The 15657-nt window shown below is 36.6% G+C and overlaps 1 protein-coding gene across 2 annotated transcripts in view; it reads left to right on the top strand.

Annotated features, from left to right (window-relative positions):
- Positions 1-837: 837 nt before the first annotated feature.
- The window catches only part of LOC662555 (orexin receptor type 2), a 36910-nt gene continuing 22090 nt past the window's right edge, over positions 838-15657 (top strand). Inside the window, exons 1-2 of one of the 2 annotated variants that reach the window (XM_008201514.3) lie at positions 838-1430; positions 9003-9560. In XM_008201514.3, the coding sequence (XP_008199736.1) occupies positions 9042-9560 (519 nt within the window). In that variant the 5' untranslated portion in view covers positions 838-1430; positions 9003-9041. The remainder of the gene's footprint in view (positions 1431-9002; positions 9561-15657) is intronic. The other variant, XM_968645.5, reaches the window with a different exon arrangement.

Raw genomic sequence — 15657 nt, 5'->3', positions numbered from 1 at the left:
GCACACGGGGTTGTTTTGCACACCTCGTCTGGGCGCTTTCTGGATTGGCACACAGCTAATTGATTTTATAATGAATAAAGCCAGACTAAAATCGATCCGCTGAGCCTATCACCTGTTGAGGATTATTTGATTTATTTGCATACAGATTCGATAAAAATGTGAGTTATGGTAGTTGGCACAAAAGCAGTTTGTTGTAGGTAATTAGGTTTGTGTGATGTCTTGATGATGCTTAAACTATACCTAGTTAACTAAGTTCACTAATGTGATTAACAGAGTTGATGGAATAAAATTAGGCCAATTGAAACAAAGACGGGATCAAGCATAACACAACTGGAAGAACGTAAGTGGAGGCGGGGACACAAGAATTGGACAGATTGCTTCAACACCAATTAATTTCTTTTTCTAACCATGAAATGGGGATAAAAATCAGATACCAGTACGAAATTCCACTGTTTTTATTATGCTAAAAGTGAATTGCGATTACTATTGAGTGCAACACTAACTTTAGTTTTGGTGAACTTAGTGTTGTCCAATTTCTGGATAAAAGCAGCAGTGTGCTGTTTTAAATTTTATTCAATAAATTTCCACTCTAGTGTATCCCAGCGGGAAGTTTCGTAGATACGCGCATATGCAATGAAAGTTTGCAACGTTCAAATGAATGAAACAAAAGGGAGTTTTCACACCGAATTTAGGAGACCGAAAATGTGGCTTAGAAGCTTGAGTTTAATAATAATGATTCTTAATAATATCACCGGGATTAATGTATTGCTTCTGAGGATTACAAATAATTATAAGAAAAAAGTCATTATGTCAAGTATAACTGGTATAATCACTAATCGCTAAGTCGTAAAACTAGGGACGTTTATTTTGTAAGAACAAGGCTCGGGACAGCTGAATTTCCCGCATCCTTTGGGTGTTCTTGATGAGGATTGATTAGAGAGCAGGGAATAAAAGAAGCAATTTTCCGAAATGAAAGAAAATCGGCACCACCCTCACCTGTGGGTGCTAATTGCCGATTTACGTGCGAGTTGGCGTGCGTTCTGCCTTGCTGCAAACAATGAAACGTGGCCTAATGGGCTGCCCCAGCCAATGGTAAACTTGCAGACCCATCAATTCTTGAATAAGTCGCTATTAAAAACTCCAGTTTCGAAACGATTCACATTTTGCAATAAAATTCGGTGATTTTGCGCGCTGTGCCCCAACATGTCGTGGAAGTCGCAGTCGTGATTCGGAACCCCCACCAGCAGCAGCAGCTCGAGGTGCACCAAATCGCAAAGAAGTTTAAAGAAAATGAAAAGGACGGTGTGTGAGAGTTGCCGGAAGTTGCCAACTTTTTCCAACTCGCTTTAAAGTTTGCCGGATGTGGCGGTCCGGAAGCGAAGGAAAGTCGCAGGAAATTGGTGCATGAACTGTCTTCGCCGATGACGAAGGTAAATAGCTGATTGGTGCTGATTAATCGGAAAAAACAATCATTATGCTGGCTATTAAAATTTTATTTCGTACTATTATGTTTATCAATGCCATTGTTGTGACGGATTTTTGCTAAAACAACAGCTCGAACAAGAAACGAAATAAAGTGTCGCGCGGAAAAATCGGGTCTCATTACCATCCTTCACCTGCTCCCAAATCCCACAACCATTTACTCTGATTGATGGATCTAACCCTTTATCCAATTAGATTTACGTTCTTACTCGACTAATTAAATTTTTAATGAACTTTTGGGGATGAAATAAATGAAACTTCAACATAATGTACCCCCATCTGAGCTAAATGCGTGACATCAACATGCCTTCCCACATCTTTGCTCACGTACCTTGGAAGTTTAGTTAAGTGTTTTTGTCAAGGGCTCCCTTTGTGTTAATAAAAGAACAAGTTTAATTTTTTTTAGTTTAAATGCTTGGACATAAATAACGCCACTCAAAAGACAATGTTTACGGCTTGGAATGAATGAAATTAGGCACGGGATGTAAATAATTCTCTTCTGTTAATTCAAGAGCTGCGCTTCTGTACACTCTCACTTGAGAATTGTTAGTTAAATTTTCGTCTTACAAAATGTTTATCACACAAATTATATAACAATTTATTTGTGTTTTTTATGAAAAAAAAAATGAAAGGAATGTTGCCGCGAAACAATGGAAAAGCTCTTAAATGGCTGGAGAAAACAAACATTTCCTTTAAAATGCAAACAAAGATAAACAGTGGCTTGGAAAAATGTGACCTAGCTTCCGTAAATAAAAAAATTACAAAAGTAGAACTTAATTTTTAATAAAATTAACCGTTATCACACCACAGGATCTTAAGAAGGATAAAATCTCCTCAAGGCGAAAAGTTTTGTTTTTAAAACTTTTTAATTAAGGACGTAAAAGTGTTAATGTTTAGTTTCAGAATGAATCGTCATGTATTTAAAAAATAGTTAATTTATGTTAAAATAAGAGTAATATTAATGATTATATTCGAATCAGCATACAAAATAATGGTTTGAAACTAAAAAAGTAAAAATCACAGAACAACTCTTGATAATTCCATCATGATCATGAAATCGAATATTTTACCAAAAGTTCCGTCTAATAATTTTATTCATTTAAAAACTGCCGGTGTGCTAGCCGTAAAATTAAAATAGAATGGGTTTTAACAGAATTTGGCTTCAGATTGTAGCGTAGCTACGTAGGTATAAAACCTTTATTGATGTTTTCAAATTAATGTCAACAGCGGATCAATGGATCTGCACTCTAAGTTTGAGAAGTTGGCTAAAGCAACTAATAATTTTTATGATTAGAAGTTGATAAATTATAGAAATAACTTGGAGAGGCGGAGTTTCCTAGCCGCAAATTTGATTGGCCACGAAGAAACCCTCTCTTTCAAATTTAACAACTTTTTTCATCAGTTTTGCATCGATTTGAATTATTTGCCGCACAATAATAAATTGGACGCAGCACTTTAATGACGAGTGGCCATTATTTCCTCACTTCACCTGTCACTCTTTTTCCAATTTGATCTCTGTCAAAAAAGCATGACTACATTATCCATTTTTTTTCCACAAGTGCATCTCTGGTGGAGAAATATATCGGTAACAAACTGCTCTAATTAGTCTGCAATGTAATACAGGAATAATTAATTCGGCCTCCGCTGCACGATTCTTTGTGTGTAATTGATTGTTATGGTGGCTTTTGTTACACAAATGGGCCACAAACTGCCGATGCACTCGATCGAATTTTTTCCGGTAGTGCCATCTGTTTGCTGGAGAGAACGTGCTTTTCTTAAGGTGTGTTTCTTGCTGAATTGTGTTTTTGCATTTAGCTGGGAAATCTCCTTCCCTAACGATTTCACTAAGCAAACACAAATCTAATAAAACTAAATAATTTATTCCGTTTAATGTGGGACTTTAAAGAGGAGGAATTTCCACCTCGCCGGGAGACGCGTAAAAACATCTAATTCGGGTGGAAAACGGTAAATTTAAAGAGCGACACTCACGTCGACATCTGATTTCATTATCTCATTAGCTTAAACATTTGTATTCACTTGATAAATGCACATTTCATTGGAGCATTCCATAGATTTCACGGTTGAAATTATGACAGTGGGGCCAACACGCATCATGGCGTACCAACCCAAACAAACTGTTTTGCTTACAGTTAAATTTCTAATCACGGATTCTATTCCCGGTTTCAATCGCTCAAAAGTTTTATGTTTTGTTGTTAACCGGAAGTGCTCTCCGGAAGTATCAGCTTAGGGATTTTTACTACAAACTGTAAAAACAGTACGGTCTTTCCATGATAAATGACTAGAGTGGCAGCCAGAGGACATAAAAAACCCTGATTTGAGCTACTAAGTTCTGCTACTAGCCGATTTGACTCGATTCGAGCAATTTATCATTATTTCGACCTAAGTAACCTAATTCCTGCATGATTTAGGCTGAAGTTTATCTAAAATTGATAGGCTTTTCCAATCTACATAAGCCTTAAAATTTATCGAGCATAATTACCATCAAACAAGCATCGATTGCTTTGAACTCGGACAGGCAATTATGTAAATCCACTGTAAGGGAATTTAGTTTTTTGGGTTCGGTCGCTACCACACTGGATGATTTAAATTCGTCGCCAACGGAATAAATATTGAATTGAATTTTTATAACTGCAATTAAATTTTTGTTTGTGCATTCCGTAAAAGTCTGAGAATTAGAATGCGCAAACAGCTTTTATTGAGGGAAAATTCCCTCAAACACAAACAGGGTCGTGTTATTTTTTCACACAGATATCCTCACAAGACAAACAATAGAGATATTGTATCGAAGAGGACGAAAACAACTCCCGGAATTTGCCTGGATCCGGGGGTAAGCTATGTGCGCTTTTCCAGGCTATTTTGGGACTTTCCCGATTTGACATTTAAAGATGCAGGTGCTTTCCAAAGACTGGACGCAGGTGTTCCTACATATATTCAAATGTTTTGTGTAAAAATGTCACGTTTTCGCCAGCGAATTAAAAGGATTTTTATTCGAAAAAATGAGAAAAAGCTACGTTTCACTTATAAATTATTCATTTCGGCGCAAGATATGTCCGGAAGTGATGTATGCTAATGAAGAACAAGCTGGTGGCGTGTCTAACGAAAGGATATTGATGATGTAGTTTTTATCGAGTTTAGTGAGATTGCTAAAACATCCATTTTTCCCATTTTCCCTCGTACATCATGAACGAAACCGCTTTATTCCTCTGTTGGTCATTAATTTTTGTTGCGTCCACGTAATCCGGGGATACCAACATTCCAGTGGTAACCAAATTAAACGCATCAATCCCTTGTCCGGTCCTGCACTTTCTGGAGCCTTGCGTCGATCCTGCTGCGATTAATAGCTTTGAGATCCTTTATGAAAACCGGTGCCATGACAAGACATGGGATGTGAATTTTTTTCCGGAACGTTTCCGGGTTCTCAAGTTCCCTTCGGTTCATTTACTTGAAGACCGTTTTAAACTCTCTTGCAGGTTAATGTTGACGGCGTGCTCATCACGTTTCAGTCATTTGCATACGTCGGCCCAAAAAGGGTGCCTCTCCAATTATTGATCCGGATTCACCGGAAATAGTGACAAAACGGCTTAATCCGTGCCAAAGTAATTTAGGTTGAGTTTTCCGCTTTAATTAATGAAATCTTGTGTTTAAAACGACGTTTGAGCATTATTGCTGTCGAGAGTGTGTCGTTTTCCAGGCAAATTTTTCACCTACTATTACGGATTTCCCGTAAATGATCCTTGAAATTTTCAATTTTTATCGGCGACGGATTAATGGAAAAATTAGCGAAATGGGGCGGAAATCTAGGGAAATTTCGTTTCGAAAATTTTTAAACCACATACGTATATGATTTATTTGCTGGAGGCTTGAGATAAAACACAGTAATAAAGCCTAAAATGAAAAACATGTTTTTTGCATTTGAAGGCACAAATGATGGACAAAACAGCATAATCGTTTAAAGTTTTATTAGTTTTTTAATACAATGCTTGTAAAATCGCAGATAAATTTTATTATTCTATAAAATCTGGATTGAGAGACAGCTTCTAGTTGTAAGTGCGGACATCAAAAATTATATTGGTTTTTAATCAAACAGGAAGCAATTTCCGCATCGAAAAATGCACTACAATTTTTAAATTGCTTAATAATTTGACACACGTGTAGGTCACAAAATTTTACTTAATGCTTTTCCAATAGAAGAAAATTCAAAGCTTTTCCAAACTGAAATTGTTGAAAGTTCTCTTATGAACATAGGGTTTTAGACGGCACTGGAGTGTTTCGTAAAACGTGAAACTAAATTAGATGATATGACAAAATTAAATGTTTTATAGCCAGTGGCAGTCTGCTCTTGGCATTTTAAAATGTAAAACACCAATGAGACAAGCATAGTTTTTTACTTTCTGTTCCTGAAAGCGGCTTTTATAGCTAAATTTAACTTATTTTTAAATCCACTTCCTTACAAACTGCATCTCCGAAAAGGGCCAATTGTGCTAAAACAAAAAAGGCCACACGCGTTACGCGAAGCAACGAGCTTCATTTGTTCGTTAGCATTCAGACTCACCTTTGCAAGCTCGTTCGTACTTCATCGGATTTCTAAAACAACAATTCCTGCAAAGAAGTAAACTGTGCTGCCAGTATTAAAGCTCGAGTAAATATTTGAAAGGGGCTTGCGACCATTGTTGGAAACAAGTTATCTGCGATTTAGCCGGTTTTTCACCCCTGTCAGCAAATCGTTTTCGAGTGCACGTTTATTATTTTTGATGGTAATTAAATCCGGGATTTTTTCCAGCTCCGTTTTTAATTAAATCACAAGTTCCGGCACGCCTTAAGAAGGCAATTTAATCAATTTCAGATATTAACAATAAATTAAACGAATACTCCAGTTTGGCCAGGTTACCAACAGAATTGAAACATTAATAAAACTAATTAGTGTTATCCATTATGCACAAACAAGGCAAACGCAACGGTTGAACTCCTTGAGCGGATTCTTCGAGTGCAACTGTTGCGTATCCTCTGCAAGCTCGACAAAGCCGATTAAAGCTTCATGCATAATGAAAGTTTGTCTCCAATTTTATTATATCAGGCTGTTTTAGCAATTTCTTGGTACTAGTCGAATGTCGCAAATTTGCTTTGCCGTCAATGAATTGAAAGTATGTCGGGGACAGGAGAAGCAAATTGGCGTCGTTTTTCTAGAAGCGTGAAGCTTTTACAACCGCATTACCCTAAAAAATATGTGCAATGAACTTGGCGAAAATGCGGAAAAAATGAACAAAATATTTCATCACGAATAAAAAAATTCTTCACGTTTTTCAGTGGTTGTGTTACTGTGAATCGCAATTGACTCAAGGTGTAGATCGTCCCGAACCAATAAAAAACATCAAAGCGTTTCCATTTAAGAAAACTTACGACTTAACCCGATTGCCCTCCCACCCACATGAAATATCAAATATCCGACCCTTTTCCTTCAAAGTAAAATCGTAGAACAAGGATCGTTTTCATTTAACAAAAGAACAGATCGAGTTTATTAAATCGAATCATGTCAATGTTGCATGAACTTTTCAATGCAGTTATTCCTCAGACTCGTCGCAAATGCGATTTTCCAACGTTTCTCGGCGAGCTCTTAAGTATTAAGTATGAAACAAGATTGTTGAACAAACGCTTTGTGGAAAAATCACATTTCTGGGTTATGCAACACATTAAACGCACGGCCAGCAAAATACACGGTGCGCCGGCGCAGTAAACGCGCGGTTATGCAGCACACAATTACCCAAATTAGTGTCTTTCACTGGAAGAAAAACCTCTAATTAGGCTTTGATACCGAATTAACTTTCGCAAGCCAGTAATTAGTTGAAAGACTGCTTCTCTGACTAAATTAACATCATAATGGATTACACACGACCGTAATAATCCTAATGGCGTGATTAAAAATGGATCAGCGATTGACGCAAAAACATTTTAATTGTGCGGATAAGGGAACTTTGAACAGCTGCTTGTTTCGTAGGAATTGAAGTGAAATTCCGCGACGTTGCTCACCCTTTCAAATACTTATCTAGCGACTGTTTTTAATCCGGACGTGATATTTGCGGGAATTTGTTTGTAGTTCAAGGTGAAGGATCGAAGTTTGACTCTTTTACAAAGCAATAGCAATTCCGGAAAAATATCCTAACTGCGAGATAAAGTTCCGCGAAGATTCTTGCTTTGGAAATCGGAGTGAAGCGTGACTACTGTTTAATGAAAAAAGTTTTTTCAGCTAATTTACGACTAAAAACTTGAAATATTATCTCTGGTACTTGGTTTCGTTAGAATAATCCGGTTTTACTACGGGAGACAAAATTAATTTTTCAGTTTTAATACTAGGACCACGCTTGGATCCCATTAACCCTCTTTACCAGGCGTTTATTAAAAATTGTTGGACCTGACATTAATTCAAATGCACAAAACCCACTGAAAATCTTTTAATTTACAATTCCATTACGTTGCTATTATATCTCGAGATGTGACAAAAACAGTTTCGGATGCAAACTTGCATCGGATGAAAGGAAATTCTTTAATTACTAAAATAATTGAATAAGGGATGAGGGAGAGAGGGTTGTGATATTGGTCCATTTTAATTTCCTGTGACGTTTGCAAACGCAAATTTAAAATATTTCTGAGTTATAAATTTAAGAAACAACCACACAATTTAAAATTACTTAGAGGAGGCATAGTTGGGTGGAAGTCAGTTCCGTCTTATTACAAGTTAATTTAAAACAAATTTCACTAATTGATGGAAAATAAATGTTTTTGGAAAAAACAAGTTTAATTTTTTCAGTACGGCCCACCCGTCTCTACTGAAGCGTATAGGTTGTCCAAGCACAAACATCTCGAATTTATCGTTTTTGAAATTTCGGTTATTTATTTTATTTCCAGAAATTGTGTCCGGGCTAGAAATAACAAGACCCACTTTTCCCATGGCTCTATCAATAAACCAAATTCCCGTGTTTACTCTTTTAATAAAGCGGTCTTTTTCGCCCTCCGTTGTCGCCAATCACTAGACAATTTCGCTGCTTTACAGCGGTTGTCTTTAAAGCGGTAATAAAATGATTAAACGTCTGAGTAAAACGTTATTAACAATGATAAATTTTACGCCTTGTCAATTATTTATTTGCAAGCCGTTTCTGGGTAATTAATGACGAGGGTTAAAGTTGTGTTTGGTTGAATTATTTTCTAATATAGCAAGCTGAAAGCCGATTTATGCCGTGTCGTAACTCGACGAGACAATAGTAGGGCATTTGTCAGTCTCTTACTTGAAGAATTTATAGGAACTTTGGGAACATATTCTCGTCTATATGAGGTTTAAATATTTAAAGTAAGCACTAGAGCTATAGAATGTTATCTGTTTTATTGCTGCACAAGTCGTAACCGCCGAACTTTACCAATATCGTTGAGCTTTTCCGACTTATAATCCCAGAATATCATTTGTGGTTTTGAATAATGAAACCGGAGTGTGACGGATGTTTCTGTTGCAGGTTGCCTCCAGACAAAGCAATACGTAAAACCTATTCACCATGCTGTTTTTTCTCCTCGCGACCATCCTCCTGTCCCACGCTCAAGCTCACGACGGCCTTACAAGTCCTCACGAACGAGCGAATAACTCGTTATTCGTTTCAAAACCGCGACCGAGAAACGACACCTTCATCGACGACCAATTCGATTATCTCGTGCGCGATAAAAGGGATTGGGATGAGGACAACGCCAGTTACATCAATGGGAGTGGTAATGTGACGTTTTCCGAACAGGAGTTCATCGACAGCCTTTGGGAACTGATCGCGCCTAAGAGCTGGACCTGGATCCTGGTTATTCTGCACTCTCTCGTTTTTATCATCGGGATTATTGGGAACATTCTGGTGTGTGTCGCGGTCTACAGGAACCACACGATGCGGACTGTCACCAATTACTTTATCGTGAACTTGGCCGTTGCCGATTTTCTTGTTATTTTGTTCTGTTTGCCGCCGTCCGTCGTCTGGGACGTCACCGTCACGTGGTTCTTCGGCGTCACCATGTGCAAGATCGTGCTCTACTTCCAGGTAAGGCTTATTAATTTTCACACAAATTTAGCGCAAATAATGATCAGTGTGAAGACATAACTTTGTTGTGAAATTAAATTATTCAGCATTATGTCACATTCTTTTAAGATTATTCGTTAGCTCCCGCTTGCAGTTGCCGAAGAAAAAGTGTTTTCGCTTTCATAGAAGCTTATACCATCAGATTAATAAATTACGCTCGGAATCTCATTCGTCTTTTGCCTGCGCTTCTGACAAACGTAATTTGTGATAACTCAGTTAGTAGCTTTGGAAGTCGGCCATATTTTCGTCAAAAACAATTGAATCATTTGTCATTCTAAACACCGAACAAGCAAAGTTTATAATTGGAGTGGGCTCCTGTTTTTGTTAGGTGGTTGGGATTCATGTTTTTTCTTTTATTTTCGGGCATTGTTGAAGTGATTTTCGTGATAACTTCAATGAAGTTGTAAAACTGACATTGCGTTTTGCGATAGCCAGAGTTACCAATCGTAAAACAGAACACACGGCCTAATTATGCCGACTGTTTAGGTTTAGAGAGCATTATTTATTGCAATCGGTGCTTCAACCCTTATTAAAAGCAGAATTTTTGTCGATTTATTATTTCACAATTTCAACACATTTTTAATTGAAGTAATAAGCAGGCGGGAAGACTACAGGACCAGTGATGTTGACATCGTCCAAGTAGTTGAAGCTCTGGTTCGCGGGAACTGAAATGTTTGAAGTTTAGAAAGATTAGAAAATAAGCTCAAAGACTTACACTGAGCAACAGTCTGCAGTAGAAAAAGGGAGAACCCAGCCACCACCGTTGTAAAAATATGTCGCAACATTTCACCTTTTCGACTGATCGATGTGTTGCCCACTAATGTGTGTCTGTTTAAATAAAACATTAAAAGTAATTAGTTCAATAAATTTCTACATATGTGACACATACATCATGCGATAAAGCCCGCCGCCATCATTCTCCCTGACGGTAATATTTGAATGTGTTAATCTTTGGTCACGTCAAGGTGAAAAATAGCCCGTCATGCCGTCCTTATTAAATTTTCTTAAACTGTGCTGTTATTGCGCTAATTTTCAAATATTCGAGTACAAAGCTCGTTGCTCCTTTCATCGTTCGAGTTTCAAGCGATTATGATAATCCCTTCGCGTTAAATTTGGCGATTCTGATGATAAATCTCGCTTGATCGTTGGAAATCAAGCGTCATTTATCAGCGTGAAAGCACTCTATGAGAAAAAACTTGCTTAATCTGTCTCACTTCATCCGGCATTTGCGAATAAAGTTATACAAATATTTGCAATCCTCTCGAGTTGATAAACTTGGAACGTGTCCTTTAAACACGAAAAGTTTCGGCATGTATGAGCCGTTAAGATAGGATTCTGACAGCGCGAATATTTATCAAAACATCGCCCGGGGGTATTATTTTTTCATTAGAAGCATAGAGAAAAGAAAGCATTTAATTGGAGAAATGGACAAGAATACTGAAACTGTCATCTCTTATTCAAGAGCGATTGCGAAATCGGCACCTGGCTATTTTCGTGTCACGAGTTTTTTATTGGACGACGAGTCCTGGGTGACAATTTGAATCTTTGCCGCAGTTGCTAATCCCATTAGAACAATGATTTGGTCCAAAGATTGACGAAAACTGAGGTCATTCCTTGCAAATAAAGTGGTTGAAAAGAATCAGATATGAAACTCTTTGATTTAACACAGAGAAGCCGGAATCAATCAACTCGGATATTTTAAGAGAGTTAACTTCGTTACTTCGGAAACTTAGAAGTGTGTAGGATCGATTTTTTCAAAGGAAATGTGATTTATGCAAAGCTAAGGATTTGTTAGGATTGGGAGGTGCAAATCTCTGTTTTTTGTCTACTGCAAACTCAATTCCGATCCTTCATAAATATCTACGAGCGCTGCAATAGATAAAGACTAGGCGATATTTTTCAATAAACAGTCGGGAGGTATTATAAAACCAGTGAAATGATATTTCGCTTGGGAATACCGGAACAACTTGAAATGTTTGGTTTTGAGTTGCTACCGTATGATCCTAATAGAAGCAGAAAGGGGATTTCGAAGGCTTAAAATAGGAAGCAGAAGGAAATATTTATTTTAAAAACTACATTTCTTTTCAATCGTTGCTGTATTTTAAATCGGCCGCTTAGATGGATTCTAACAGATCAGTTTTAACTTCCCGGCAATCCGCGTTCGAAAAAGGGACATTTAAACTTTAGTGGTGGGAAAAGTGACACAAACACTACTCTAATGCTCTCACTACTTGCTTTTCTTTTATCGCCCTAGAAACTGTTTAGTAATTCTGCCTGTGTAGGTTGAAATAACGATATTTTTAGTTTTTTTAATTTTCAACCATGTAAGATAAAATTAAAATTATTATACGCTTTACTGATTGAATGACGACTGCTCATACGTTGTGGTTGGAAGAAATTAATCTTCTAACTTACTACTAGTCTAAAATTAGTTCGTGGTTTAAGCACGAAGCGAAACTCGTTTCGTGCTAACATTATTGCTTTTATGAATAATCGAATAAATTAATAGAACAAGTTGTTTACGTTTATGACGCTAATCGAATCAATTTTTTGTGTTTTTAACAAATTGTTTTGATTGACAAGTTGAAATTGCTTTAAACTGTTTAACGTAATTTAGATTTTGTGTTTTTAACCAGTCATTCAATCATTGTGAAACCAAAACAGTATTAAATAATGATTGTTTTCAATTGAATATTCCACAACTTACTGGAAAATTCAGTTTGGTTTTTAATGTCAGATGGAGATGGTGGAAGTGGTGCTGACACGATGAAACAAGATCTCTCTTAGTATTACTGTTGTTTTTTCTTATGTTTGTGAAGTATTTTGAAATCTGGAGTCGCATCTGAAAGCACCAAAAAACCGTTTGTGGAGTGGATTTGTTGACAACAAACATTTGTTGTCGAAGATAAAAACCGAAAGCAATTTATGCACTATAAAGCTATCAATAATGTAGAACGTATTGGTTTTGTGTTTTCAAAATAGTTCCATTTGTGGATTTATCTCCGGCGTTTGCTCGACATTCACGCCTCGTTTTTACGTCCGAACCTGCCTGTAATTGAGGTAATTTCGTTTTTTGGCCAAAGGTGCAATCATCATTTCGTTAAGTTGTACGTTTTTGTAAAATAAAATGCTTTTTGTCAAATGGCGAATAATGAATGGCCGGGAACGCCCGATTATGGTAATCTGCGAAAATCTGTTAAGCAATCATCATTGCTTAGTCTTGAAGGGATGCAAAAAGTTTCGTCGAATCAAAAATTCGGTGTGTTTGCAGATAACGAGGAGAATAATAATGGATTTCGTGCGATTTCGCTGTGGAAATAGTTTTGAATTGATTTTTGCAACCCGAGTTGAAACGTTGGATTTAATTAAATGTCCTTTGAAGACTAATAAACTCGAAACAGTATAGAAAATAAGCACTGGGAACGAAAAACAGAACTACATTTTATTAGACGTGCTTCGTGTAATTGCTTTGTATGGTAGTTTATTTGTGAAGTTTTTTATGTGTGGGGTCATAAATTCTGCGTGTGGAGAATAACATATAGAGAATCGATTATGACATATCGTTGAGTTTAATTAATGAAACTGAATTTGTTATAGCGTTATAAATTGTACTGTGTGAAACGAAATTTGCCTCCCTAATTGTAGCTCCAAACAATTGAATTAATCTATTTAATAAACTAGAAACAATTTGCAAATTATTTTTGTGACACATGCCCAAACCCAGTCAAAAAAGAAGTCATCAGTCATTTGCTTTCATCGCTTCAGTCGTGTTGAAATTAAATAATTCGAGTTAATTTCGTTTAATCAACATCATAATTAAAATTCCCTTTTTTCACGGAAAGAAACACAAAGGCTAACGAGTTATTGATTCAGTACCGAGTTTCTTAAAAAAATCAGAAATAAATGATTACCGGGCGAGTTTGATAAATAATGTATCAGTGTTTGTGCTCAGTTAAGTGTATAGAATCCGATACAATTCATTAAACTTTGTTTATTTTTTCCTTCACTTCCTGCTAATTCACCCGATTTTTCCTCCCACAAAGAAACTCATTGCGTGCTCGAATGTAAATATTCGACAAACGATACAACATGTTGGGTGACATTTATGGATGCGGTCATCGATCAAAAGGTGAATAAAGTTGTAGAACGGTGACACGACGACATTGTTGACATTCGTAACATTGAATGAAAGAGACGAAAGAATGGGGAAAATGATTAATCGGGAGCTACAATCATTTTCATTGCTCGGGGTTACCAAAAAAGGGTGTAAAATGCAATTACGGAAACGCCAAAGTAATTGTTTGACAGGTATTTGCGTATCAAGGGAGGAAAGTAATCCATTATGAACTGCGAAGGAAAAATGTAGGCACCGCATTTGCAGCCACCGAGTTCATTTCAAGTAACGGAAGGAGTTGGTCTCTTCAAGGTGTATATGGTCTGTTAATTCTCTCTTTCCACATATCATAAAGTTCCATGTTTATGTATACTTGTCCAACTTCTAAGAGAACAACAATATTTACATGACAATCAAAATCTTTCCTCAAACTTTAACACTAGTTTTGCAAGTGGTGTAAAAATTGGATTTTAAAACTTCTCGTTATAAATAAACCCCAGCGTATCTATATCGGGGCCAAATAAAGACATGATTGCGCGTTTCGCGTTCCCGAAAAGATTCCGTGTTCCGCCACAAAAGAACGCAATAAAATATATCACTTGTGTAGTTCCTATTGTTAGATAAAAATAAAAAAATCAACCAAAAGAAATTTATGTGTGCATCCTTATTTCGTTAACGCTTTCCCTTCTTCTATTCTCGGGTTTATCTTTGAAAAAGCAGACACACTTCACACCTTTCAGCACAAGAACAATCCTCGAATGTGGGGCTCATATTTTTGCATTTCAGTGTTTAACGTCGAGCCACCAAATGAAATCTTTGTTGACATAACGTTAAGTCGGGACCGACGCATTCGTCTGAAAGGGAACTGTCATAAGCGTAACATTCTCGCATAAAATGTCAGCAGAGAAACTGCGGTTTGGCATTGAATTATAATGCACGTGCTTGCAAGTACACGTGTCGTGTTAAAGCGGCGGATGTGCTCGGAATCTAATCGAAGTTAATTATGAGATGCATGTGTGACTGAAAAGAGGATAAATTTTTGGCCAAAAAATGTCCAGGATGGCGAGAAAACCGCGCCATTCCGGGTCAAAGTTGTTTCAAATAAAGAAATTCGAATTTATGGAGTAGATTTAAATGATTTAAATTTAAGGTTTTCTTATTAAAAATAATTCGACATACGAACTCAAATTTTTAAAAATTAAGTATTTCTTTCTTGTGTGTTCATCCCTCTGCAAATTTTTAGTTAGATAGTTAAATTAGAATTATATTTATACCGTTTCTTGATAGATTGTTTCTGAAAAATACCAATTTATGACGTTATAAATTTATGAACAGTGATTAGTGTGATAACTGCTGTTAGGGGTTTCAAAAAATGATGTAATTAAATGCGTATTTCTTTGTATCTACTATTTTATGACTTTTGGATTTGGTAGAACTGAAATTTACATTCATTCATTTTATTAGAAAAAAGATAGAAATGAATATGTAATACACTAATTCCCGGCGCATCCACCATTTTATACTCCATGAAAACAAAAAGCTTTCACAAAATAGCAATGTATTTTATTTTTAAAATAATGTTTGACTGTGCCTGTAATAAACCTGTGTCAGTGTTTAAAACAACGATAGAAATTTTTATTATCCCGGCGCATCCACCATTTTTCACAGACAGTCCTAGGTCCTAATATTATTAGAAATGGTAAAGTTTGACAAACTTTTCAGCTAAAAATAATGTGAGGTTCTGAAATTAGGGTGGTATTGAGATGGGACTCTCAACCATCATCGAATTTGCTGCTCAAACAATTTTAATAAAGAAAATATTAGGATAAAATAGTCCGTTATTTCAAGCGTTGGAGACTAGGCCAATATGGAGACCCTTCCTCCCTTTTCTTTCCCCCTTATGTAAGCACACAACCCACACGTTTCAAGATTAATTAACGAAAT

Source organism: Tribolium castaneum, chromosome 3 (assembly GCF_031307605.1).
Source record: "Tribolium castaneum strain GA2 chromosome 3, icTriCast1.1, whole genome shotgun sequence".
NCBI lineage: Eukaryota > Metazoa > Arthropoda > Insecta > Coleoptera > Tenebrionidae > Tribolium > Tribolium castaneum.
This window is presented reverse-complemented; position numbering and strand designations above follow the sequence as displayed.